General features: G+C 29.4%; 2 protein-coding genes across 2 annotated transcripts; both read left to right on the forward strand.

Moving 5' to 3' along the window:
• The first annotated feature begins 2,660 nt into the window (after window positions 1-2,660).
• Window positions 2,661-4,108, forward strand: LOC130808087 (horcolin-like). The gene is made up of 4 exons (XM_057673533.1): window positions 2,661-2,881; window positions 3,089-3,289; window positions 3,392-3,652; window positions 3,914-4,108. Exons 1-4 carry the CDS (start codon window positions 2,861-2,863, stop codon window positions 3,926-3,928), a joined length of 498 nt encoding a protein of 165 aa, XP_057529516.1. The 5' UTR covers window positions 2,661-2,860; the 3' UTR covers window positions 3,929-4,108.
• Window positions 4,109-18,518: 14,410 nt separating this feature from the next.
• On the forward strand, window positions 18,519-23,206 carry LOC130808086 (protein GOS9-like). Its single transcript, XM_057673532.1, has 4 exons — window positions 18,519-18,628; window positions 18,749-18,946; window positions 21,090-21,341; window positions 22,462-23,206. Exons 1-4 carry the CDS (start codon window positions 18,572-18,574, stop codon window positions 22,675-22,677), a joined length of 723 nt encoding a protein of 240 aa, XP_057529515.1. The 5' UTR covers window positions 18,519-18,571; the 3' UTR covers window positions 22,678-23,206.
• Window positions 23,207-26,277: the final 3,071 nt, after the last annotated feature.

A 26,277-nucleotide genomic window follows, 5' to 3' on the forward strand; every position in this document is an offset into this window, starting at 1 on the left:
TAAGAAAAACAAAAAGAAATAGAGAGAGTATTAAGATCATGGATATAACTAAAAGGTTAATAAGATTTGACAACCGCTAGAATGGATTAAGTTACAATTGCTAAAAATATATTTAAATGGCATAAATGCTTGAATTGATCGGTGTAATAGTTACTCAATCGAATATTAAAAAAAGAAAATGCTTACAATTGTGGACCAGCAGAATATGTAACACATAAGATGTTGCACCTAATACTAAAACAGATTTTATTTGAAATTAACCAAAATTTTTGTTGAATATAAATTCAAAAGGCAGAAATCTATACATCTCCTATAATAAAATATAACTAAAACAAAATACGATAGCAATTTGGCACTAAAAACTAACTATGAGTCAACCACTCATGAAAATCTCATATATCAACTGCTCAATTTACAACACAAGTAATTATGTCATGACTAGTATAGAAATGCGTACAATACATAAAGTTGTTAGTACGAAAATATATATAAAATATAGATTTTAAATAGAGATGCAATCGCATATTATCAGTATAAAATTATAATAAGTCTTATAAAAATGATAAAGAATTTTGAGAATATATATGCTTAGTTTTTTTTATGTATATTTATGTGTTAATAATTATTATTGGTCAAACTTATGGCATGGGTTGCCGTCTTCTTGGAAGGATCAATTTTGAGTCGGGAGACTCTTTTACCGCATCCTCCTTTATGGGTATGAGTTGCCGTCTTCTTTCCTTCCCAGATCCTACTCATGGTCCCTATGAGCGGAGTACACTGGGTATGATGACGATAATAATATGGTGCTTTTTGTGAAATAAAATTTGGTAGTTAATATAAGTATTAATTAAAGCTGTCATACTTTTTAAGGCAAATCTAGATAATTTCCAACAAAGTTATCATAATGATTCTCTGTCATTCTCAAAATAAATTTTGATTATCCTGTATCTTTTGTTTCTTGATGAAATATTTTAGAAATAAAAAATTTAATATAAAAAATTTATTAATTAACAAATACTTCAGCATAAAAAGGCATATATATTCTAAGAAACTTTAAATGGAAATTTCATGTAGCTTTTAAATTCAAAAATATAATATTTCTTGAAAATTTAACAGAATATATCTAATTGTAATATACTACTGATTTATTAAAGGAATAAGTTGATGTTAACTTTGGTAAAAATTATTTCTTATGGCAAATCATTATGAGAAAGCCATGTGGATTTTTACGGTCTTTTTATTATGTGTCAAAAACATTAATCAAAATTTTCTCTCCTTAAGGTGAAATATTTCAAAAGGGCAGAACATTAGAGAACGGAGAGTGTATAATTATAATTATATGTATTAACTTCACTTTAAAAACATCATTTGACAAAGTTTTGAAAAATATTATATATGTTGCGCTAAATATAATTTCATGATAAATTTCTCACATTTGATATAAAAATATAATATAATATTTTTTAGCTATTATTACATTTTATTTTTTTTTAGTATGTTATTAATAGTTGAAATATTTCATATAAGACACCATAATATTTTTTTTTGTTAGCAAAAATTAGTAAGTCATTTCTTATTAAAAATACCCATAATTGTGTATTGTATAGGTATTAGTCATTTTCTAGTTATTAAAAATAAAAAATATCTTATTTCATATATATAAACAAAGCATAGTTTACCGATTTGGTGAGAAATGCTCGACATAAACTAAATTTTGACAATTAACTGATAAATAAAAAATATAACACAATGCATTGAACTATCTAGAGTGAAATGGAGTATAATAACTATAATGCATAATTTGTTTACTTAATAATTTTTTTACCTTATAAAAATATAACATCAAAAAAAAAAAAAAAATCGGACGCACAAGTACTAACTAGTACTATTTACTGTATTTGGAACTAGTACAAACTATAATGCATAATTTCTTTTATTATTAGTATTATTAGTATTTGACATGTTAATGAGACAATAGGTGTTTACCTGTGTGATATCGATTTCGTAGTTATTTGACATTCTCATTTTTTTTAGACAGTCTTATTTATTAATGCTTTTGAAAAAACTATGTTATATTTTTGTAAATAATTAATTTTGATTATTACCCTAATTTTAATCTTTTGTTTTGCTTATGGTCCTTATTTATCTTTTAGCAACTAAATTTATTTTAACATTTTTATAATCTCTATATGTTGTTCTCACATGTTTCCCACTAAATATATATTACTCCCTCCTATTCAGCTCTGTGTCCCATTTCTTTTTACGGTCAAGTCATTTTAATTGTCCCATTTCTATTTTTGGTATGGGTTTTTGACTTTTATACTCTTAATAGCTTTATCCTATTTTCAATTATACCCTTCACTACCCATACTAATTTTCCTCCCTTACATTAAAAACCTATAATACCACTCTCTTTCTTACCCTTAGAGTTTCACTTTTGACTCTCCTTAAAATCCGTGAAAAGTCAAATGGGACTCCAAAGGTGAATAGGATTTGAGTAACACTTTTAATGTTTCTAGTCCCCATTAGTTTCCCACTAACTTTATTATTTAATACATTTTTAATGTTTATTATCTGTATTTTTTCTTCATTAATTTTTTTTATATAAGAGAGATACACCGAGATACATATGGCGCAAATATATTTAATATAAAAAGCATAAATGCTTAAATTGATTGTGTTATTAGTAAGTTAATCGAATAAAAAAAATTTAGTGGAAAAGTTAATGGACCAGCAGAATATGTTCTTGGACTTATTGTAATCTGCTTACTTCAATTGCCTATAAATAGAAACCTCCTCTCAACCACAACATATCACCACAAGACAACAAATCTAAACATATTTTGACAGCGCGAAAGAAATGGCTCAAGCAGTTGTCAAGGTACTCTCATCAAATATAACGTTAAATAATTGACGCACTTTATTACTTCTGTTTTATATATTTATTTTACGTAATTACTCCAATATATTTATGAGGGGTATTGTGTAATTAGCTTATTATTTTTATCGATAAATAATTACTTTAACGCACATGGGTCAATTCATATCATTTGAGAAATTGCATATTAACTGAGATTTGTTTGCACAGAAACAAGTGATCGAGCAATACGGGCCTTATGGGTCTCAACTGCCAGAAAACTACCGCTTCCAGCTTGCTGAGGGTGAAAAATTCTGTCAAGTTACAGTAAGGCATGGATACATTGTTGACGCGATCGGATTCAAAGTTGCTAAGCCAGATGGGAGCACCTACAGTGTCAGCTTTGGTGGCAATGGCGGACAAGAATCCAAGGTATGTACGATATATTGATAATTTAATTATTATTTATGATTGGTCTATCTTCATGTTTCTGAATGCTAAATTATCATTTATATAATTTAAATTTTTAAACAGATTGATTTCGTTGATGGTGAGTACTTAATTGGTGTGAGTGGAACATATGGTAACTACCAAGACCAGAAAGACCAATGCTTGATTGCTACACTTAAGATACACACCAACTTAAACCCGAATGGTTACGGGCCATATGGACAAGGAAAAGATGTTACCAATGTTCAGAAGTTCAATTCTCCAATGCTCATTGATGGACCCATGGTTGGTGTCTTTGGAAGGCACAACAACTATCTCGAGTCCCTTGGAGTTCTCATCAGGAAGGTATGTCCTAAATAGAATCTGTTGTTAAAAATAACATTATAACCATTGAACAGATATTTGTGTAAAAGCTATGAGGTACGGAGTATGAAATAAAATGTACGAAGAAATTAGACATTTAATTAAATATTTATTTTTGTTTTTTTTTTTGCAAAAAATAATAATATAGAAATTCATTTAAAAAGGTTATATAAATAAAGTCTAGTCAATAAAATAAAATGGAAATTTCTAAGTTTATAAAATTGACACGGATTTAATTTGCAGGAATTCCCAAACTAATTATAAGCTAAAGACTCGCGTGGAGAGCTTAATATACATATGTTAGCATGTTTTAAATAAGCCGTATGGCCTCTCAAGTGTGATTTATTGTAATCTTAAACTTGAGTGATTGTATCTTGTATATGTTTGCCTTATCTATGAGGTAAACCATTATATATAAATAGATACTATTTTATATAATCGTGTTTTTATCCATTTTGTAATATATTATTTTTATCTTCATATTTCATTTGTTTTATCTTGAATTGGGTATGTAACAGTAAGACTAATATTTGATAAATGCACCAGACTTTAAAAAAAAAAAAAACACTACAACCACGCACGATTATATTAGACATTTAATTTAGGGATGAGAATGATAGATAATAAGCGTTTTGATAGATTCAATCGATAATACATACGTTTAGAATAATTTATCTACCATTTTGTGCAGACTGTTCAAAACAGTTAGAGATTAGTCGGTATAGAGCTATACCGACTAATCTCCAACTATTTTGGCTAGTCGGTATTAGTGCGTTTTCTTTGTAGCGGACATGTGCCTCTTAAGTGTAATAGTCATATATAGTTATGTCATCAACACAGTATTTCATTTGAAAATATAATAGGGTTTGTGTTGGAGAAGTTAACGACAATTCATATCCGTAATCCCTCTAAAGAAAAAAATATGAGTAACAAAGATCCCTTATAAATAAAACCTATGATTCAAAACACAAACAAAATTGTCATTCAGCCATTCGCATAAAGAAGTACAATGAATAAAAACAATAACCATAAATAAAATAGGTACATAAATAAATAATCAAATAAATAAATAAATAACACAAAAATAAGCAAAAAGATGGGTAGCAAATAAAAACAAATTAATTAAATAAAAGCCATATAGAAAAAAGACAAATAAAACTATCAAAATTCTAATACGTGGATATTCGTCGCCTACCAAATGTAATTTTCTTATTTGCTTGTTGTCTTTCTCAAAGGGTGAACTATTATTATATAAGTTCCTATTATCCACACTAGTTGCGCATTTAGTATTGCTTTTTTATACGTAAAATCAATTTGTTATTGTACTTATATTATTTACAATTTATAAAAATTTAATTTCGCAAGAATAACATCCAAAATTTTTAAGAGTTTATAGAAATACAATGAAGATATTGACGAATCCAGAGTACAAGTATAGTCGATTTATGTCATATATTACATAGATTTCACACAATGATTCAGTCCTATTAATGTTAATATATGGTGACATAAGTGCACCAATTAATTTGCATTAAAGTGTGCATTTAAATGTGTGTGTGTTAAAGTATGAATTAAATGTGTGTTTAAATAGGTGAATCAATACATGAAGTTATAAAGGTATTGAAGTGTGTCTTAAACATATGGTGTAATCATGATAGTTAAAGTGTATGATTAATGTACTTAATGAGGGAGTTTGAACGTCTAAGAATTTGGTATTAAACAATGTGCTCTTACAAGTACTAAACAATGTGCTCTTACATGGCATCCAAAGAAGCATCTTTTCTTCAACGATTAATGACATCAGAAGTCGACATAGCGCTCAAAAGAGAAGTGTTCGAACGAGTATAGTTGGTGCTTGAACAAGCACTCATCAAGTGCAAAATAATAGCTTGGTTTTTTAGGTGCTCGAACGAGGGGCATAGGCAGTGAGCAGTGGATCCTGTTTATGACATTTTTCTTGGAATGCTAGGAGCTCATATGATTCTCTTGATTTGTCCAATTCAAACCCCTTTTATTAATTCTTAAATTCTTAGATCACTACTAAAAGATCACTTTATCTTCGATACACGCGTGGTCTCCTCCTAAAGAACAATTTAACAATATCCTAAAAAAGATAAACTAACAGGTTACATGGGAAAACAATCTTCCAAAAAACTTTAAAGTTTAACCCAAAAAAAACTAAATAAAATAAATAAAACAGCAAACACCAAGACATGGGAAGAAAGATGTAAGGGAACACTTAGAACAAAGATAGTGAGTCGTCGCCTGGAAAGTGGCGACTCGTTTCTCCGTCCAAAGGCTATGCGACAAGTCGTCACTCTTTAAGAAATGACTAGTCACTTATCTAGCGACTGACAAACTTTATAAAGCTAGTGACGACTCGTTGCTTATCTTGAGACTGACAAACTTTAAATAGCCGTCATTTCTTGCTTGGGTGTCGAAATCGGCCAAATATTACCATGTTGGAAAGTGTTATGAATGGTAGTATACTAATGTGATTATAAATGATAGTATACTAATGTGTGACTTGAGTGCACATTAAAGGGTTGAATTCATGTGTGTGACTCTTGAGTTGTGGAATCCAAAAGGGTGTAATAAGGTGAAGAGTATTCATGGGAATTATTGGTGTTAATGAAGATTAAGGTGAAGAGTCTCATGTGTGTGACTCTTGAGATAATGCCTTTTCAAGTTCTTAGAGTTATTTCATAGTATTCATTACCCTAAATTAACTATGTATTTATGTGAGCCATTCATCTTCAAGTACCTAGCACTATAAATAGGGCTCTCATACCCACACTTCAAATATGTAAAAACACATCAAACACAACCCTTAAGCCAAACACATAGCCTATTGTTGTTATCTCTATCTCAATTGTAATTCTTCATATTGAAGTGTTGTTTGTATTCATTTGATATAATATAAACATAACTACACACCACGGAGGACGTAGCCATCATTGGGTGAACCTCCTTAAATTTTTGTGTCCTTGTTTGTTACTTTGTCAAACTTATTTTTGCTCATTGTTGTTTATTCTTAACATCGTAAGTATTTGGCGATCGTTTTCAGAAAGCTCTGTGTAATCCTTTCATGGACTTTAAGATATGATTTTATTTTTCCAATTTTTAGGTTTGATTGAGAAACCTCAATCTAACCGTAGATATTGATGCCCTATATTATTTGCACCTTTCAATATCATGGATGTTGTTGTCTATCCATCAATTTATAAGGCATCTGTAATGTAGTCTATCAAGATATACATGGCGCAAATATAAAGAAAATGCATAAATGCTAACTTATCTTTGTATGGCTAAGTTTATCGAATAAATTCATCGTGGGTTGAATGTCGCATCACACAAATAACTTTAAAATGAAAAATAAATTTTAAAATAATTCAAAACATATTATATATTTGTTTGGACTCTCATATGCGACTTATAGACTTATTTAAACATATTTAAATCTTTAAAATGTAACAAAATAAAAAATAAACAATTAAATTATGTTCCATTAAGTACCCTAAACTCATTTGCCTGGACAAATTTAAGTTTGAGTCAATAATTTTCTAGTATGATGGGTCTGTGTATGGTATCAACAAAATGTAACGGTAGTGAAGTATATAAATAATAAAATTTTTAAAAGAGCAATTAAGAAATTATTTATTATTTTTTTCTTTTTCTAGGGCCTATTGTGTTCCACTCTAATGGGGGCTATGCTATGCTATTTTGTGTTTTTTTTGTTAATATATTATCTCTTTATTGCCAAATTCTTAAATTAATAAATTAGTAATGATAAAGAAAAAACGTTTATTATTTGAAATATTTAAATATATAAATAATAAATTCAGATTATCATACGCTGTAAGTGATCAGCAGTGACGGATACAGAACTCAAAATTATGGGTAGCACCAACGTGTTGAATTAAGTTGATAAAAATTTTGGCAAAAATTTTGTTTGTAAAATGAATAGACCAAAAACATTTCATTACTCTAAATTGACCTGTAAGTAAAAAATCACAATAATAATCTTATGTCACTGCCACTATAAAATGAAAAGAACGATATATATCATCTACATCGCATCATATAAAATCATTACAAGTTACAAGTTACAACAAGATCAAAGTTGTGAATCCAATCTTTTGGATCAACTCTAATTCTTACTAAGGAGTGATAATTCATGTGAAACTATAAATAGAAATATGGGTATATAATAAATCAAATGGATAAGATGATAATATGAGATGAGAATTAAATTAGTCTTAAATTAAATTCTTAATATTCACTCAATAAATCACAATATCAGAATTGAAATAATTAATTAAGTATTTAATTTTTTTCAATTAATGTGACATTATAAAATTAATAAGATTACTTTTAATTATGATTTAGACCCATGTATTTTGTGACACTTTTGAGATTTTTCCGACACTTAAAAGCGTCATAAATGACAATGGCATTGCTTTATATGATTAATTATCTATATATTTTATTTTGAATGTTTATATAAGAAAATATCTATATATTTTATGTTTGCGAACCTTTTTCATTCAATATTTATAGACGCAATTTAAGCAGAATTGGTAAAACCATTTAATTAATCTTTTCATAAATTGTATTTCCGTCTATTCCTTATAAGTTTTCCCATTTAGAATTTGCATTATTCATCAATCATCTTTTGTTAGCATTTTACTTTTAATTTTTAACTTAATGTAAAAGTGTTGCATCGGCCTATAAGTCCATACTAAAATATTGTTGAAGGGGAGGGTTGAGATATTTTATATTTTTTCAAAACTATAAAACTAAAAATAAAGGGAAATTCTACTATACTTTTTATTCCTTTAACCACGAAACTAAAAAATATAAAAAGAACTCGAAATTAACGAAATATTGCATTTTTAATAGAATTTATTACGGCTTTTTGTAAACTTAAAACCCTATTCTATCATGTGAAAAAACTTTTAAAAAATGTTGCCACTCATAAATGCTTAAAGCTGATTGCTATTAATGTAAATTTTCTTATTTAAAATTGCCAATTTTAAAGTTGAATTATGGACAACCTTAAACTATTAAAATAAATAATACTCCCTCCTATTCAGCTTATATATCTCATTTTATTTTATGGTCAAGTTATCTTAATTGTCCTATTTCTATTTTTGGTATGGGTTTTTGACTTTTATGCCCTTAGTAACTTTATCCTATTTTCAATTATACCCTTCATTACCCATATTAATTTTTCTCTCTTACATTAAAAACCCATAATACCACTTTCTTTCCTACCTTTAGAGTCTCACTTTTGACTCTTCTTAAAATCCGTGAAAAATCAAATGAAACATATAAGCTGAATAAAAGAGAGTATGATAGTTAAAGCATAAGAATATGTTACATCATTAGCTATAAATAAAGATTGATTTTTGGCACCATTTTAGATCATGGATATGTTACAAAGAGTATTGAAAGAATTGAGAGGAAGCAAAAATATTATTCCATAATACACTTGTTATATTACAATGAGAAAACTACTAAGTATTTATATAGACCAAGAAAGCAATAAAGAGGATCAATAATAACCTAACTGATTCTGTTAGAAAGTTAGAGAAACCAAATGTGAGCTGGCAGCAGTCACGTGTAAAGCATAAGCATGAGTATTAACATCCCCCCTCAAATTTGGTGGGGTATTAACCATGCCAAGTTTGTGCAGCAAGGCTTGAAACATGGATGAAGGTAATATCTTTGTGCAGACATCGGCAAGCTGACTAGATGTAGGAAGGCAAGTGAGTTGAATGAGGCCCTCCATGACTTTTTCCCTGATAAAGTGATAGTCGATTTTAATGTGTTTGGTCCGATCGTAAAGAACGAGATTTTGAGCTATTTGTAATGCAGATTGACTGTCGCAATGAAGGGCACATGTTTGAGATTGTACACACCTAATTCCTCAAGCAAACGAACAGGCCATGTAATATCTACTCATCTAACATATTTTGATAGCAAGAAACAAATGGCTCAAGCAGTTGCCAAGGTACTCATAATACGCATAATGTTATATTCACACACTTCTACTACTAATTAATAATTATATTTATTTATTTTACCGGTATTATTATTATTATTATTATTATTATTATTGTTGTTGTTGTTGTTCGTGTTTTAGAAACAAGTGATCGAGCAATGCGGGCCTTATGGATCTCGACTGCCAGAAAACTACCGCTAACAGCTTGCTGAGGGTGAAAAAATCAGTCAAGTGATGAGAGTAAGGCATAGATACATAGTCAACGCCGAAAACGACGCTATGTTAGAGATCAAACAACGTGATTCAATCTCTAATATCGCCAAGATAAATTGTATGAAGTCTTGTGACAAACAAATTGCACTATCAATGAAAACAATGTTTATAGGAGATAATAATGCAATAAAATGACACAAAGATTTAATGAGGCTCACCCAATTAGGCTACGTCTTCCGATGTATGGTATCTCTTATATTTTCAAAGAAGTTCAAAGAACTTTCAAATGGAGAATTAAAATAGAAAAGAGATATATTCTAGTGTTTAGGCTTGGAGTATTTTGTGGATTGTTTTCCAATGGCATGTGAGCCTCTTATTTATAGGAGATTAGACATTAATAAGTCATACATAATTAAGACAATGAATTAATTTGAAACTAATGCACCAGAGGATTGAAACTGATCAAAAATGCATCCAATGGAGACACTGATAAGGCTGCTCGTTCGAGCCTTACCAGTGCCCGTTCAAACAGCTTCTAATAGGACCATTCTGACAACTTCAGCCACTGTGCTGGTTCGAGCTTCCCTTGTGCTGGTTCGAGCATAGTTTTCCAGGCCCTCTCTTTTAGCTTCTGACCACATAGCTCGTTCAAGGCAACATGACCCTTTGAGTGCCTCGTTAAAAACACCTCTTGTAGAATCTTTTCTTGGCCTCTTAAATTCCTCATCAAGTTCCTCATCAAGTGTCATTCATCATGCTTTATTATTATCTTCATTACACCCATATTTATGTCCATTCATCAACACACCATTTATTCTATGCATTGATCATCATCTTAAACTCCACATTAAATTATACACTTAATCACATATTTAAACCTCTCAAGAGATACCATCTCTATGTGCATGACTTCATTGTGTACTCAAGTCACCATTAACATTACAATCTCCACCTTGACTTGAGTTCACCTAAGTCAATGGAATTATCTAATTCACTCCAACATAATATAACAACTTACACAACTACATACTCAAAATAAAAATAAAAACAAAAACAACACATGTGCACAAACATAGCACATGAACTAAAATGCACTCAAACGGCTCACAAGAGTATGAAAAGTTAATTACCAATCAAGTCCATATATCCCATGGACTCATTGGGGTATGTTAGAATTATTCCCGAAATTTCATTGCTTAAAGAAGTATCAACATCATCATTTTCATGCTTGGTTGAAGTAGTAGACACACAAGCCGAACTAATTAAGGTTGAATCCACAAGCTTATACAAGCCATCATCAATTGATCCTTTCAAGAATAAATTAAGACCCTTGTCAACCTTCAATACTATACTTTCACCAATGCATTTAAAACCTTCTTTATCCAACATATTAAGGGAAATTAAGTTTCTATTTATACCTGGAACATGAAGGACTCCGGTCAATGTTCTCACAACACCGTCAAACATGATAAATTTAAGATCTCCGATGTACAAATTTTAACTTAACCGCAAGCGCACGGTGTACGTGTAGCAATATGGGTCGAACTCGGGAAAGTGATTTAACTAATTTGTTCGATTTATGACTAAGACACACGAATCGACAAATGCTTGTGTTGAGAACTAATACTACAATACAATTGGAACTAATACTTAAAACTAAAACAATGATTGATACGAGCATAATTATAATAAGACAAATTTTGGTGTAACAAGTGTGCCAATCTCGATACATAATTAGCATTTAATAATAATGATTAATACAAAAAAAATATTGCGGAAGTCGCAAAATGCCGAATTGTTAAAAACTTTAAATCATAAACCTAAAACTGTTTAAAACAAAAGTAAAATATTATTACCTCTGATAAGAAATATTGTTTGCTCAAAAAAAAAAAACATCATCATCAAGTCATCAATAAAGATACAAAAAGCAGCTAAGTTCTCGATAAATAGTAATTGTTGCGGCCTGGATCGGAACCTGAACTAAATCCTGCAAAATGCTGTCATCCATGATACGGATGACAGCCGATTGAATCGGTCAGCGCTTAACGCCGAGCATAACTTCCTATCCAACTCAAAATACGGAAACTATACGCTACATTTACAAAATAATAATTTAAGTACGAACTTATACTTAATTGACACCATCGTATACTTTTTACCATGTTCGTTTTCTGTTACATACTTTTAAGTCATTAAGATATCATTCTCGATTCTGACAGAAGTACGTTACCGCCACTTATACAATTCGGTAATCTTAACACTTGAGTAAGTTCATTTGGTTAATAATCATAACCGTACCATGCATCATAGCATCAACACTAATCAAGTTTATCACTGATCAACAAGCACATCAATATGACACCTGATATATGTAAGGGTCTGGTTAGGTGAGAACCGTAGTCCTAAACCCTAACTGTGGTGGGAGTCGTCACCCCTCCAATACAATATTTATGCTCGAGCTCTACAGGATAGGTAGCGAACCCCCTGTCTTACACCGCATTTTACGTGCCGGCCAACACGGACGCCGGAATTTTACATGCCGGTCCATGGTTCGACATTACCTTACTATCAGGGTCATTCAATCAATACATTTCACACAAGTACATCACATTTTTATTACTCCAATTTGACTTTGAATTTGAATTTGACCAACCTAAGTGGTAACTTCATTTATTTAATATAATTCTTAATCATAACGTTTAATTTACCTTTACGTCTTTATATGTTCATTACTTAATTTTTACACATTAAATTTTATTTATAACTTTATTTTAATAGGTCATTAAATTCACACTAATAACTTAATATTTTATTAATAGTCTCCAAATTAGTATTTTCCACAAGTAGCTACTATTCTCTTGAAATAAGTTCCCAAAATCAAATTTTCCAACTTTAAAATAAATAAAACTTTATTCTCCTCACAAAATCAAACATTCTAATTAAAATTCAAGTTAAACTGCAACCTTTGGATAAGTTTTCAAAATTCAACAAGTTTACCAAAAAATAATTATTTCAAGTTTCGAAAAACAAGTAAACTTATTAGATTATCAAAAATCAACATTCTAGTAATAAAACAAATAAAACTTATAATTTCACAAAAATCAATATTTCACACATAGTTTAAGAACAAGTTTAAAAAATACTTTTACATCTTTTTATATAAATTTTGGTCAAATAGTTAGCAAATAAAATATTATTTTGTACTAAATAGTAATCAAATGTCACAAAAGTTCTTTTTTTTTTAATTTATGAAATCTAATATATTCAAGAAAATCACTTCAATATTTAATAACTTATAAAGCTTTCTCAAAAATAACTTTTAAAATTTTATTTTAATATTATCATAAAATATCTTATAATAATATAAAAAAATAAATCAAACTCTTTTTCTTTTTAATATGATAATGGTCGAATAGTCTATGAGTATTTTAGAGCCTTTTTCACTAACAAAACAACTTCATTTAATTTATTATAGTAAATTCAAGATTTAAATAATTAACATAACCACTAAAAAAAATAAAAACTCTACACAATAACTTAGAAATTTACTATAACTTTAAGGATAAACTTAAATCTCAGAATAAAGTATAATAACAATATTCTTAATATAATCATACTTAGTAAAAATACGTTCATAAAATAACTTAATACCTTATAAACTAGTTTGAAGGCTAACATAAACATATTAATACAAAATTCTAACATAAAATAAATTCTTAAATATAATAACATTTCTAATGTAACACATAACTCATAAATATACTAGCACTAGTTTACAACATAAATCATGCTTAATATCACTAGAATATAATTTTGCACTCAACTTCCTAAATTGTTCAAAGATTATTAAATTAACATACTAAAAATACTTTTAGCATACACATACTTAATATAATCTTGATCATAATTTCATCAAACTAAATTCCACTAAAATATATCAACATATTTCATACTTTGCATATTATAAAGTAAATATAATGTAAAATTCCACAAAAAGAGTAGGGTAAGAAGTTATACCATACTAACACCAAGGATTAGTACTAAGTACTAATTAGGAAAATAATAAGAAATAAGATCCTCTAAGATAGATAATAATGCTCCAAAGATAATTAAAATAATGCTCCAAAGATAATTAATCCCAACTCCCAAAATAATGATGATGATTTAAGCTAAATAAAGAGTGTTCTAAGCTCCATGTTCTTTAATTTCTTCAATTAATAAAGGTATTAATGTAGTAAGATTTTAATGAAGTGAAAGTATAAGAAAGAATGTTAGAAAGATTTGATGATGGTGGTGTAAGTGATCTCATGGCTAAGGGGGGTATTTATAATGGGTTTGGGCAACTTTGTAGTTCATTAGATTGTATGAAAAAGAGTGTTAGGAGTATAGAAGAAGGTTAACTTGTGTAAGTGATTTAGAGTGTGTAAGTGAATGTGTAAGAGTTGGAGTGTGTAAGTGAATGTGTAAGAGTTTGGAGTGTAGAAGAAGGTTAGCTTGTGTAAGAAAATGGTGATAGCTTGTGTAAGTGATGAACATCATGGGTTACCTTAGAAAGGATTTTGGTTCATCAAAATTTTGTTCTAGTATGTACAAGTGAATATACTTTAAAATAATGGGTAAATTTAATCATGAAAATATGTAGTTCATTTAAAATTTTGCTTAAACTATACTTAATGTTAATAATAAAAATACGACTCATTTTTATGTAAAAAAATAATTACATTAAAATTATAAGGTTAAAATAATAAGTAGTAATGTTAGTTTAAGGAAGAAAGTTAAAAAGTAACGTTTTACAAAACCGTGAATATAATAATAAAATTTTTACTTTTTGTACTATAAAATAATAAAATAATATTTTAGTGCTCATAAAAATATTTTAAACAAAATACTATTTTAAAGTTTAATATTTGAAAGAAATTACAAATCAAAAAAGATTTAGGAATTAAAGATGGTTTGAAATAGATAATCAAAGGATTAGAGATTTGAATTGAAAATTCAGAATAAATTAATCAGAAGATTAAAATTAAGAATTTTGAGTCTGTTACATTTGAGGCATTGGGATTTACCTAATTCTTACATGGGAGTTAATTACTCTCATAATTGTATGAAATTGAGTCTTTGGCGTAATTAAACGTGATTTAATTAATCTCAAGCTTCCGCTCTATTGATCAATATCGGTTTAAGGCCTTATTAGTGTTAATCCTCAAACTTCCGTTTTATTGGCTAAATAAACTAAGATTCATTTCGCATAGGTTTAATCATAGACTCAAATTTCACACAATCAATCGATAAAATATTATCCCATGTTTCGAATTCGGGTTTATACCCTAACCCTAGAGAGGAAAACTACTCACTAGACATGGTAATAAATATGCAATTCATGACAAATAATGACTTAATGGAAACACCAAACATAAAATTGATGAATGATTACGATGCACAAAGATAAAAAAAAATAAAGCTATAAACAAAGAAAACTTTCTCATTGAAGGGAACAAAAATGTAAATTGCATAAGAATCTAATGTAACAACGAAGTTTAGCAACAAGAGCACAAAGAACAAAAGGAAATCTGAAAATTAAAACCTAAAACTGTCGTTTTTAAAAAATAAATAACCACCACTATTTATAGTGGCTCCAAAAATTAACCGCCGGACGCACGAGCAGAACACCTGACACACTGGCGATGACTTGTGACATCAGGGAACGAATCATCGCTTTGACACTGCCTGGAATATGTGACTTCAGTGAGTTGGTGACGAGTCGTGGCAACATTTGGGACAAGTCATTGCTCTTTCTCTAGAATGCAATGCTCAGATTAGAAAATATGCGACGAGTCATGGCATCATTTGGGAAGAGTCGTCACTTTGGCACTAGACTATTATGTTGAGACTACTAGATGAGCGACGAGTCGTGGCATTTTGCGGGACGACTTGTTGCTTTTGTTCTGGACCGTAATGCTGAACGACTATTGGGGCTTGTTTTGTTCTATATCTTCACTTCTTTTAGGAGTCTTAGGCCATTTCTCCCGGCCCTCACCCTCTTATCACCCCCGGGACTTAATAAAACTCCAATTTTGCCTCAAAAATTTCATAAAATACATTATTAAGCACGTGAGATGAGAATATCAAATACCACTTACAACACTACCTAAAACTCAATAAAACACCACATAAGGAGCATAAAATTAATACAGATAAGTGCAAATAATTGCACTTATCTATCTCCAACACAAACTATAGGACAACTAGCCTTATTACCCATAGTGACTATTCTTCCATCAACCTTTTGATAAGTTGAGAAGAAACCAGAGTTAAAAGTCATGTGTCTTGAACATCCCGAATCAAAATCCAAGAATCACCACTCTTGTACTCACTAGTAACAACAAGAGCACCAACATCATAATCCTCACTTTCAACATAGCTAGCTTCGGCGAAGATAGCTTTCGTGGACTTGCTTTCTTCGGATTGTTTGGCTTTTAATTTCCAAAATTTTTTCTTGAGGTGGCCCTTCTTTTTACAAAAGTTGCAAGTCATGCCTCTTTTATTCCTACTTGACTCCTTAACAAATAAAACATCGTTAGACTCTTTGGAGCCCTTTTGAGCAAATTGAGAATCCATAAGGTCCTTTTGAGTCAAGGCCTTTCTAAAATCCTCATTACTCAACGTGTCTCTTCCATATAACAAGGTTTCCCTAAAATGCTTATATGAAGGCGGTAGTGAAACTAACAATAGAATAGTCAAATCCTCATCATCCACTTTTACATTAATATTTTGCAAATTCATAATTATTGAGTAAAATTCATCAAGGTGTGGTTTCTTCGGCTTTCCTTCTTGCAATCTGAGATCATACACATGACTCTTTAACAAAAGTCGATTGGTAACACTCTTTTCCAAAAAGATAACATTAGTAGTACATGGGTTAAGAGAAATCCAGTATAAAGGATAGGATTCAAGAATAAGCTAGCTTGAACTTTATAGTATTTACACAATTCAATATTAACAGTGTTTTTAGAGAATAATTCAGTGCATGTCTAGCCTAGATGATGCATGGACATTATACTCGATACCTCCTAGATTATATATGATATACTATTGAATAATATATTAGATAAATAAATACATACATACATAATTGGATAAATAAAAAGATGGACTTAATTAAATGTATTAAGGCATAATTAATATAAATATAAAACTTTAATTTGATTGCTTAATCATAAAATTCATTATTTGTCCTCAACAATGTCCTTAACATAAATCCTTTCAAAAAAAAGTCTTAAGCACAAATTGTAATAAATAAACCAAGTTTTGTAGTGGGTTTGAGATTTAGGTTTTATTATGTTATTATCTGTAAACATATTCCTACTCTTAGTTGTTTCTTCTGATTTTATTTCTGTAAATTTTACTTCTAATTTTTTAATTCTTATAAGTTCCATGCACATTTTTATATTTTTTTTAAAAAAACTTATCAATTTGATTAGTTCCTCCTATTCATAAAGAATGAGACATTTAGATTTTGCACCAAAACCAAAGAGAAGCGGGAGACCACTTAAAAGTGGGTGGAAAACTCTCTTTTTCTATAAAGGACATTAATATTTATGTGTTATTGTATTGTTGTAGGAAGGGTAAAAGGATAAAAAAAATGACAAAAATATCCCATTCTCTAATAGGAGGGAGTATTACATAAGATCTATCAACATTCTTGACTAAATAAAAATATGTTAAATGAATAACAAAAACATATATAGTGAAGGTAATACTAACAGCCAAAGTTAGGAGATATTGATCAAAGTTTTCTATGCCTAGAAGTTTTTATCTAGCTCATAATCCTCACTTTCAACACAGCTATAGCTTTCGCAGAGATAGTTTTCGTGGACTTGCTTTCATCGAATTGTTTGGCTTTTAGTATCCAACAATCTTTCTTGAGGTGACCTTTCTTTTTACAAAAGTTGTAAGTCATGCCTCTTATATTCCTACTTGACTCCTTAATAAATAAAGCATCATTAAACTCTTTGGACTGCTTTTGAGCAAATTGAGAATCAATAAAGTCCTTTTAAGTTAAGGCATTTCTAACATCTTCACTACTTAACGTATCTCTTCTCTAAATAAAATAATTGAACAAATTTATACTACTTTATTTAATAAACATACACATTTATGCATAAAAACTCATACTCACTCCGTTCTCGAATGTTCTTTTCATCCATTTGGAATATTTCATCTTAAGAAGAAAGAAATTTGATTAACATTTTTGATATATATATATATATATATATATATATATATATATATAAGTTAGTCTATGTGAGATTTCGTCAAATTCGTATTAATGTATACTTTTTTATTATATATTTTTTATAATTTTTTATTATATGTATCTAAAGATATTGAAATTTAAAATTTACTTTCAAAATTATAAAACAAAAAAAATAATAACGATAGGATTAAAATGAATGGAGGTGGAGTAATTCTCACCCAGGATCATTAAAAGTTGGTGCACTAAACAAGGAAAAACATAACATCATTATGTTTAAGTAGACTTTACAGGAAGTGAAAAGACTTTTGTCTTTCCAACTACTCTACTCTACTATCTTTATATTCCCATAACTCTTAAAGTTCATATTCATGTTTTTATTTATTATCTTCTAATTCTAATAATTTAACCTAAAACAAAACTCATTATGATCTTTTTCAATTTACAAACTCAACAGAAAAAAATGGCTAAAGATCTGGAGAAGGTTATATAACTATCTTAATCAATATTTTAGAATTAAGACTCTGACATTATTATTATTATTAGTGTATATTTATTTTTTTGCTAATATTATTATATTAATAATTTCTCTTCTAACATGCAGCACGGACCGTACGGTTCCTCGGAAGGTGAAAAGTGGTGCCTAATGCTTGATCATGGTGGGCGTATAAGCGAAGTGATTATAAAGAGTGGATCAGTTATTGATTCAATTGCATTCACTACAATCAAGCCCACTGACTGTGGTTGTGGATACTCTGCTACTCATACAAAATTTGGTGGCAATGGAGGGAAACCCAACCTGGTTTGCTTCAATTCCTATCATTACGCGACTTATTTTTCATATAAAATGGTTTTTAAATACTTTCGATTTTTTTCCTTTTTTACATTTAGAAATGTTTATTGGGGTTGGGACCATCGGATTGATATCGTGTCACATTTTTTGGATCGGTTTAATATCAGATTTTGTGTCAATATTGGTTTTTATATACTAATAAATCCATTTTATGTCGGGACAATAAATCAGGTTCGGCTGAAAGGTTGGGTAAAAATTGAACTATTAAGTATATTTTAAACACCTTTATTTACATCTAAAAAGTAAAAAAACATAGTTTATGTGAAATTGATTTATAAATATTCAGCCTCAAATATATGCATTAAAAACTATGTAAAAATATAAACCCAAATTAATTTATTTTCTACATATTATTTTCAACCCCTTGTGCATAACTTTCTTCTATAACTTAAATTAATATTCTCCTGTGCCTTTTAATATACATTACTTTTCATCTTAAATACTTATTTCTAAAAAAAGTTTATTATTATAAGTGATTAATTTAACTGTTTTTTTTCCAGAATTTTATCAATTTAAATTTACAACTCGTGCAAAATGAGAAAATTAAAAAATATATAAAAAATAAGAAATAAGTAATGAAGTTTTATTTATCAAATTTAAATATTCGATTTGACATTATTAGAATGTCAATTTTTTATTTTTCTGTGTTCTCTCAAATTATTGTATATGTTTACCCAAAAAAAAGGTATTGTATTTATATAAATTTTACTTCTGATTTTCAATTATTATAAGTTGCATGCACATTTTTATATTTTTTTAAAAATTCATCAATTCGATTATTAAATAAGATCTGTCAACATCCTTGACTATATAAAAATATGTAAAATGAATAACAAAAAGATATATAGTGAAGGTAATACTAACAGTAAGTTAGGAGATCGATAATAATTAATCTAAGTTTTCTATGCCTAAAAGTTTTGATCTAGCCCATAATTGCATTTGTGTAATCATCATATAAACTAATAATTTTAATGTAAATTAACAAATGACAGTTTTACAGAACATTTTCATGTGTAATTTTTTTATTAGCTGAATGTTTATTGGTACATATTTTGTATTGTTTGTAATTTATTACCTAATATAATTTCGCACATATTGAAGAATGACTAACTAAGATTTTCGCAATAAAATCAAGTTGCACTTTTGAAATATTATTGCCATTTGTATTTCCTTTTTACTGGTTGATAAAAATTTGCCCTGACTAATATATACTGGCTGAGATGAATTTGCACAAATTGATTGATAATTGATAAGCACTTGCATTAATTAAAATCATACAATTTAATAAAAAGATTGAAAAATTACACATATCATCCTATTAAAAAGCAATGCTAGATAAAAAAAATTTATTGGTTGATGTTGAATTATTGCTTATATTGAGCTATAAAAAATAAATTATTAATTGAATTTTATGATCATACAATTTAATAAAAAGATTGAAAAAATACACATGTCTTCCTTATAAAAGCTACGCAGATGGAAAAATTTTATTCGTTGATGTTGAATTATTCTTGCTTATATTGAGCTATAAAAAATAAATTATTGATTGAAATTTATCGGGTATCGTAAATTCACCATTTTCAAAAATAAATAATTTAAATATTTTTATAAAACTTATCAGCTAAAAAATTTTGTTAGCATCAAATGATATAAATTATGTCATATTATATTTTAGCAATTATTATTTCATATTTAATATATGTTTTTATAATTATATATATATATATATATATATATATATATATATATATATATATATATATATATATATATATATATATATATATATATATATATATATATAACAAAAATACGTTTTTATTTCAATATAAAAAGTTCCTTCTATCATCATTCAAATGGGTTAATATACACTATCCGTTTAATAAGTTTGTCTCATTTGAAAAAAAAATATATAAATGATAAAATAAAAGAAAAATTCTAAGAAACTGTAATACCACATGCTAGTATATATTCTTTTCACATACTTTCACCCGATTGTGAGTTGTATGGAAAAATATAACTATCAGCGGTAAATATGATGGAACTAAATAAGTATTATCATATTTGTAAAATTTATTTATATAAATTGCAGATTACATTTCAATGTGACGAGTACATTACACATTTTAGTGGATCTCTTGGTCAATGGGATGGTCAACGAGTCGTGGCCAAAATGAAGATACATACAAATCTACGTCCAGATGGATATGGAAGTTATGGAAATGGAGATCACGTCCATAACATTACCAACTTTGAGTCACCACCTTTATCTGATGGTGGTGTTGTTGGACTATTTGGAACGCACTCCAAATATCTACACTCAATTGGAGTCTATGGTCAAAAGGTACTTTTTTTTTCATGAATTAATGTTTTTTCAACGATTCTTGTGAGAAACTATTTCTAATTAAGTCAACTTATTCTACATTTATTGAAATATTATAAGTAGACATTAAAATTATTATAAGTACATATTTAAGTTATTGTAAGTAGGCATTAAGGATATAATAAGTAGATATTAAGAATAATGTAAGTAGACATTAAAAATACAATAAGTAGGCATTAAATTTTAATGGATCCGGCATTAAGAGACGTCTCTCAAAGCAACGGTCTCTCAAGAGACTAGTTGATGCTTTTTTATCTTTTATTGGCTTGTTTTGATGTTTTAAAGAGGACTTGGAAAAATTAAATTAAAATTTTTTTATGTTTTGGAGGAAAATTAACTTTTATATATATATATATATATATATATATATATATATATATATATATTTATATATATATATATATATATATATATATATATATATATATATATATATATATATATATATATATATATATATATAAAAGTAATTAACTTTACAAATAATGGCTTGCATACGCATATTTCAACTGATATACAAATTATTTCTGCAAAATAATTTTTGATAAAAATACTTTTCCTAATAAGTTTATTTTTTTTCTTGATTTAATTTCATATTGTGTAGCCTGTTTTGAGGATTTTTTTGGGATTTTTTATGCCCTTGATTTTGATTTCCCGTTCACCATCGACGGATACAAGGTGTGGTCAACGATATCAGTCGATATCAGTTAAATCTAAAATAAAATCAAGTAGTATATGTAAATATATTCTAGATAAGATGATTAGTGTTGTTATCTCTTATAGGGAAGACCAGAGTTTGAAACCCACTGTACTACTTGTGTTTTGCTGTTATATATATATATATATATATATATATATACATACCCAAAACACGATGTGGGCATTTACTTTAATTTATTCAATGGTGATTGTAACTTGTTTTTAAATATTGAGATTACCTTTTTTTTTGTGGATCCGCCACAGCTATTCACAAGTTTATCTAATAATTTCCCAATTTTCAAAAAAAAAAAAATTATAGTGGTTTAGTTTGAGAGTCGATTATTGTAGAATCACCCTTTAAGTATTATTTATTATTATACAGAACCAGATAATTGAGAAGTATGGGCCTTATGGTTCACAATGTGCAACAAACTGGAGTATCATGCTTGAAGAATGTGAGAGCATCAAAGAAGTAATAATAAGGCATGCCAACATTGTTGATGGGATTGGGTTCGTCATTCTTGACGCAGGCGGCTGTAATACCATCAAAAACGTTATTGGCGGCCTTGGAGGAAAAGTTTCCAAGGTATTCCTATAATTTTCTTTCTATTAATTAGGATTCATATTTTAACATTATTAATTTTTATGTTGAATAATTTAATCTATTCTAAAACTTTTCATATCAACTTTTCCAATTCTTTAGTTATCTTTATTAATTAAAAATTTTAAATCTTTTTAAAAAAATTAATTAAACTCATAAATATTTCTTAATAACCATTTCCCTTTTTGCGCTATTCACAAACATAATATTCCTTCCATCTAGGCATGGCCACGGTCCGGGTTGGTCCGGTTCCGTTCCGGTTCCATCCGGTTCCGGTTCCACCCGGTTCCGATTCCATTTGGAACCTGTCGCGAACGGTTCCGGTTCCGGTTCCGGTTCCGGGCGGTTCCAAACGGTTCCTTAGCGGTTCATGAGGCGGTTCCGGCGGTTCCAACTCACGGGACGGGCGGGTCGGACCATCGGTTCCATTTTAATTTTTTCTTTAAATTTTTGTATAATAAAAAAATACTATAATATCGCGGACGTACCTTTGATGATTACTTGATTATTAGCGAAATTCATTGCATGTCAAGTTGTCATCGTTATTGAAATATTTACTAAAATGAATGGAAAAAAATTAATTAATAAGAAACGAATCAATGATAATGTCGATAAAGATGATTAATAAAAAAAGAGGGAGAAAATGGACTTGAACCTAGTACCCAAATGAATACTAAGCTGCCTACGTATCCCGAAGGAATCAAAGCCCACGTAGTTCTTTGTCATACCTTTTATTTATAGTTGTTGAGTGTTGATTCATCGTTGTCGCTTGTCGGATTGATCCTATTCGTCTTCGTCATCATCATGTGGTTGATATTGATTAGATGCTTCCGCTGACTCTCCTCCTGACGATGATGAAGTTGTATCCATCATCATCCATGGATCATCATCGTCGTCTTGATCATCATCGTTCCTTAGTCCTTGTGTTCGAATCTCAGCTTGATCCCAATCTTTCTTGCAAACACATATTTGAATACTATGTGGAGCAAGACGAGATCGCTTTTCATCCAAAACTCTTCTACCTGCACTAAAAGCAGACTCCGACGCAATAGTTGACGCGGGAATTGCAAGGACATCCTTTGCAATTCTCGATAAAATGGGAAATTTAACAGATTTTTCTTTCCACCACTCCAAAATATTATAGACACTTGGGTCTATTTCAAAGTGGTGTTTTAGATAACTATCTAGTTCTAAAAATGTGGTCGAGGAAGAAGAAGATCCTACAAAACTATCATCTTGCGTCATTATGTTAGCAATTACTGAATTATAGAAAGAGGGACGAGCCGAAACGCTAGCACGCCTAGACATATCGCGTTTCGGGTTATATACACTAGCGTAAAATTCATACAGTTCAGCTAAATATTTTTTACATGTTCCGACATAATAAGCTACATCGGAAGACGGGCGATCTAACGCTTGATAATAAAATCCTATTACTTTGGTTAGGACCTCGGTTTTAAAACGTGGGTCCAAAATGGTTGCGATTCCATAAATGTAAGGAAAATCGGTAAAATATGATTTCCATTTTTCCATCATTTCAGCAAGAATCGGCCTTAATTGTGGGTTAGTATCTTCTTGTGTATGTTTAAGCAGGTGATAAAAAATAGTAATACATTCACTTATTACTAAGTGAACGTTCGGTTCATAAACATAAGAAAAAATCTTAGTCGCGTGGTCATACGCTTCTAATATGTTATGTACACCTATTGCTAATTCCCAAGTTTCATCAGCTATGAAACTATCTGTACACTCACTATATAGTTGTGTTATTACTGGGCGATAAGCAATCGCCTTTCTTAATAAATCGTTCGTTGACCCCCAACGTGTAGGAGTATCTAATGACCAATACACTTTTTTAAGTTGGTATTGGTCACATAATTGTTTATATCTTCTTTTAATCTTTCCGATCCTAAGCCATTTTACTATATCCCTAATTGGTTCTAATAATTCACTTAATTGTTTTATACCTACTTGACAAGATAAGTTAACTATGTGCGCACAACAACGTATGTGTAATAAGCTACCCCCAAGGATTAAACTAAAGGCGGGTTCGTTAAATAAAAGTTCTATACATTTTATGTTTGCGGTTGCATTATCTGTTGAACAACAAAATATTTTATCTAATAAGTTCCATTCCCTACATATCTCTATTAATCTATATTTTATGTTTTCGCCGGTGTGTCTTTCTCGCATAGTCTCAAAAGCAATTATTCTTTTTTGAATAATCCAATTTCGATCTATCCAGTGTGCTGTTACACACATATAAGATTCTAAATGTGGGGGAGCAGACCATATGTCAGTTGTTATGCTAACCCTACCATTAAACGATTTAAACATTTCAACTAGGTCATAGCGCATTGATTCGTATAATTTAATTGTTCGTCTTTTAAGAGTGTTCCTAGGGATTGCTCTAAATTGTGGTTGCAATTGTTGTCTAGTGAGACGCTCATATGCCCTACTTTCACCGTGGTTAAAAGGCAATTCATCGCAAATTACATACCTAGAAAATTCATCAATCATGTCATTACGATTATATCTAAAAGGCATACCTGTGTTGGGAATGTCCCATTGTGTCTGTCGGCTTCCACTTGTGGTCCCGCTGCCGCTTGATGCATGAGTTTCTTTTGTGATTCCATGCTTCTTTGCCAAATGTTTGTTAAAAGATCCCGTTCCACCACCTAACACGTATTCACAAAACACAATAAATAAATGTTTATAAAATATGAATATATAATGTATGAATGTATTATGTATGTATAAAAAACTTAAAAAGTATTTACCTCTGGCGAAATTGTATGAAACTAAGGGCTTTACTCCTTGACTTTCACAAATTTGACAAGTGCATAGGAACATATCTGGATTCTCGGTTGGTTCTTTTGTGAAATACGACCACACATGTGAAACAGCTCTACCACTAGAAGGTGGCATTGCCGGAAAAGGTTGTCTTACTGGTTCATCTTCATCTAAATAAATAATTTAAAATTATAAAACTATAATTAAATAAATAAATAATTTAAAGTTTAATTAATTTGAAGAATAAAATTATAAAACTAACCGATAGTTTGGAAATTGACTCGTTTACCACGAGCTTGTCTTTGTTGTTGTTGTTCTCCTTGTTCTTCATCTGATCTTGTTGATGACTGTCGAGATATATGTACCCCAATTGGGGTCGTTGGTTCTTCTTCTTGTTCTTCTTCTTCTTCAATTTGTATATCTTTTTCCACTTCTTCTGCATATTGATGTAACTCCGGGTCGTACCCTTCCGGATAATTAGGTTCATAATTATAATTACTAATGGAGGGTGTTGTTGATACCGACGGAGTAGAAGTGGCCTTTCTTTTGGAGGAACTGGAACCTCCTAATGATTTTGCCACTTTAGTAACTTTTTTTGTGGCTTTTTTCAAAAATGAAGACATGATTGATAGTATAGAAGTAAAAATAGAAATATAGAATTAAGAAATAAATAAATGATTAATTATGTAACTAACTAAATTAAGAAATAATTAGAAGACTAATTATGTAATTAAGAGAATAATTGCGTAATTAAAGAATTAAGTAGAGAGAGTAGGAGAAGAGATGAGTTGTGAATGAAAATGA

Source organism: Amaranthus tricolor, chromosome 3 (assembly GCF_026212465.1).
Source record: "Amaranthus tricolor cultivar Red isolate AtriRed21 chromosome 3, ASM2621246v1, whole genome shotgun sequence".
Lineage (NCBI taxonomy): Eukaryota > Viridiplantae > Streptophyta > Magnoliopsida > Caryophyllales > Amaranthaceae > Amaranthus > Amaranthus tricolor.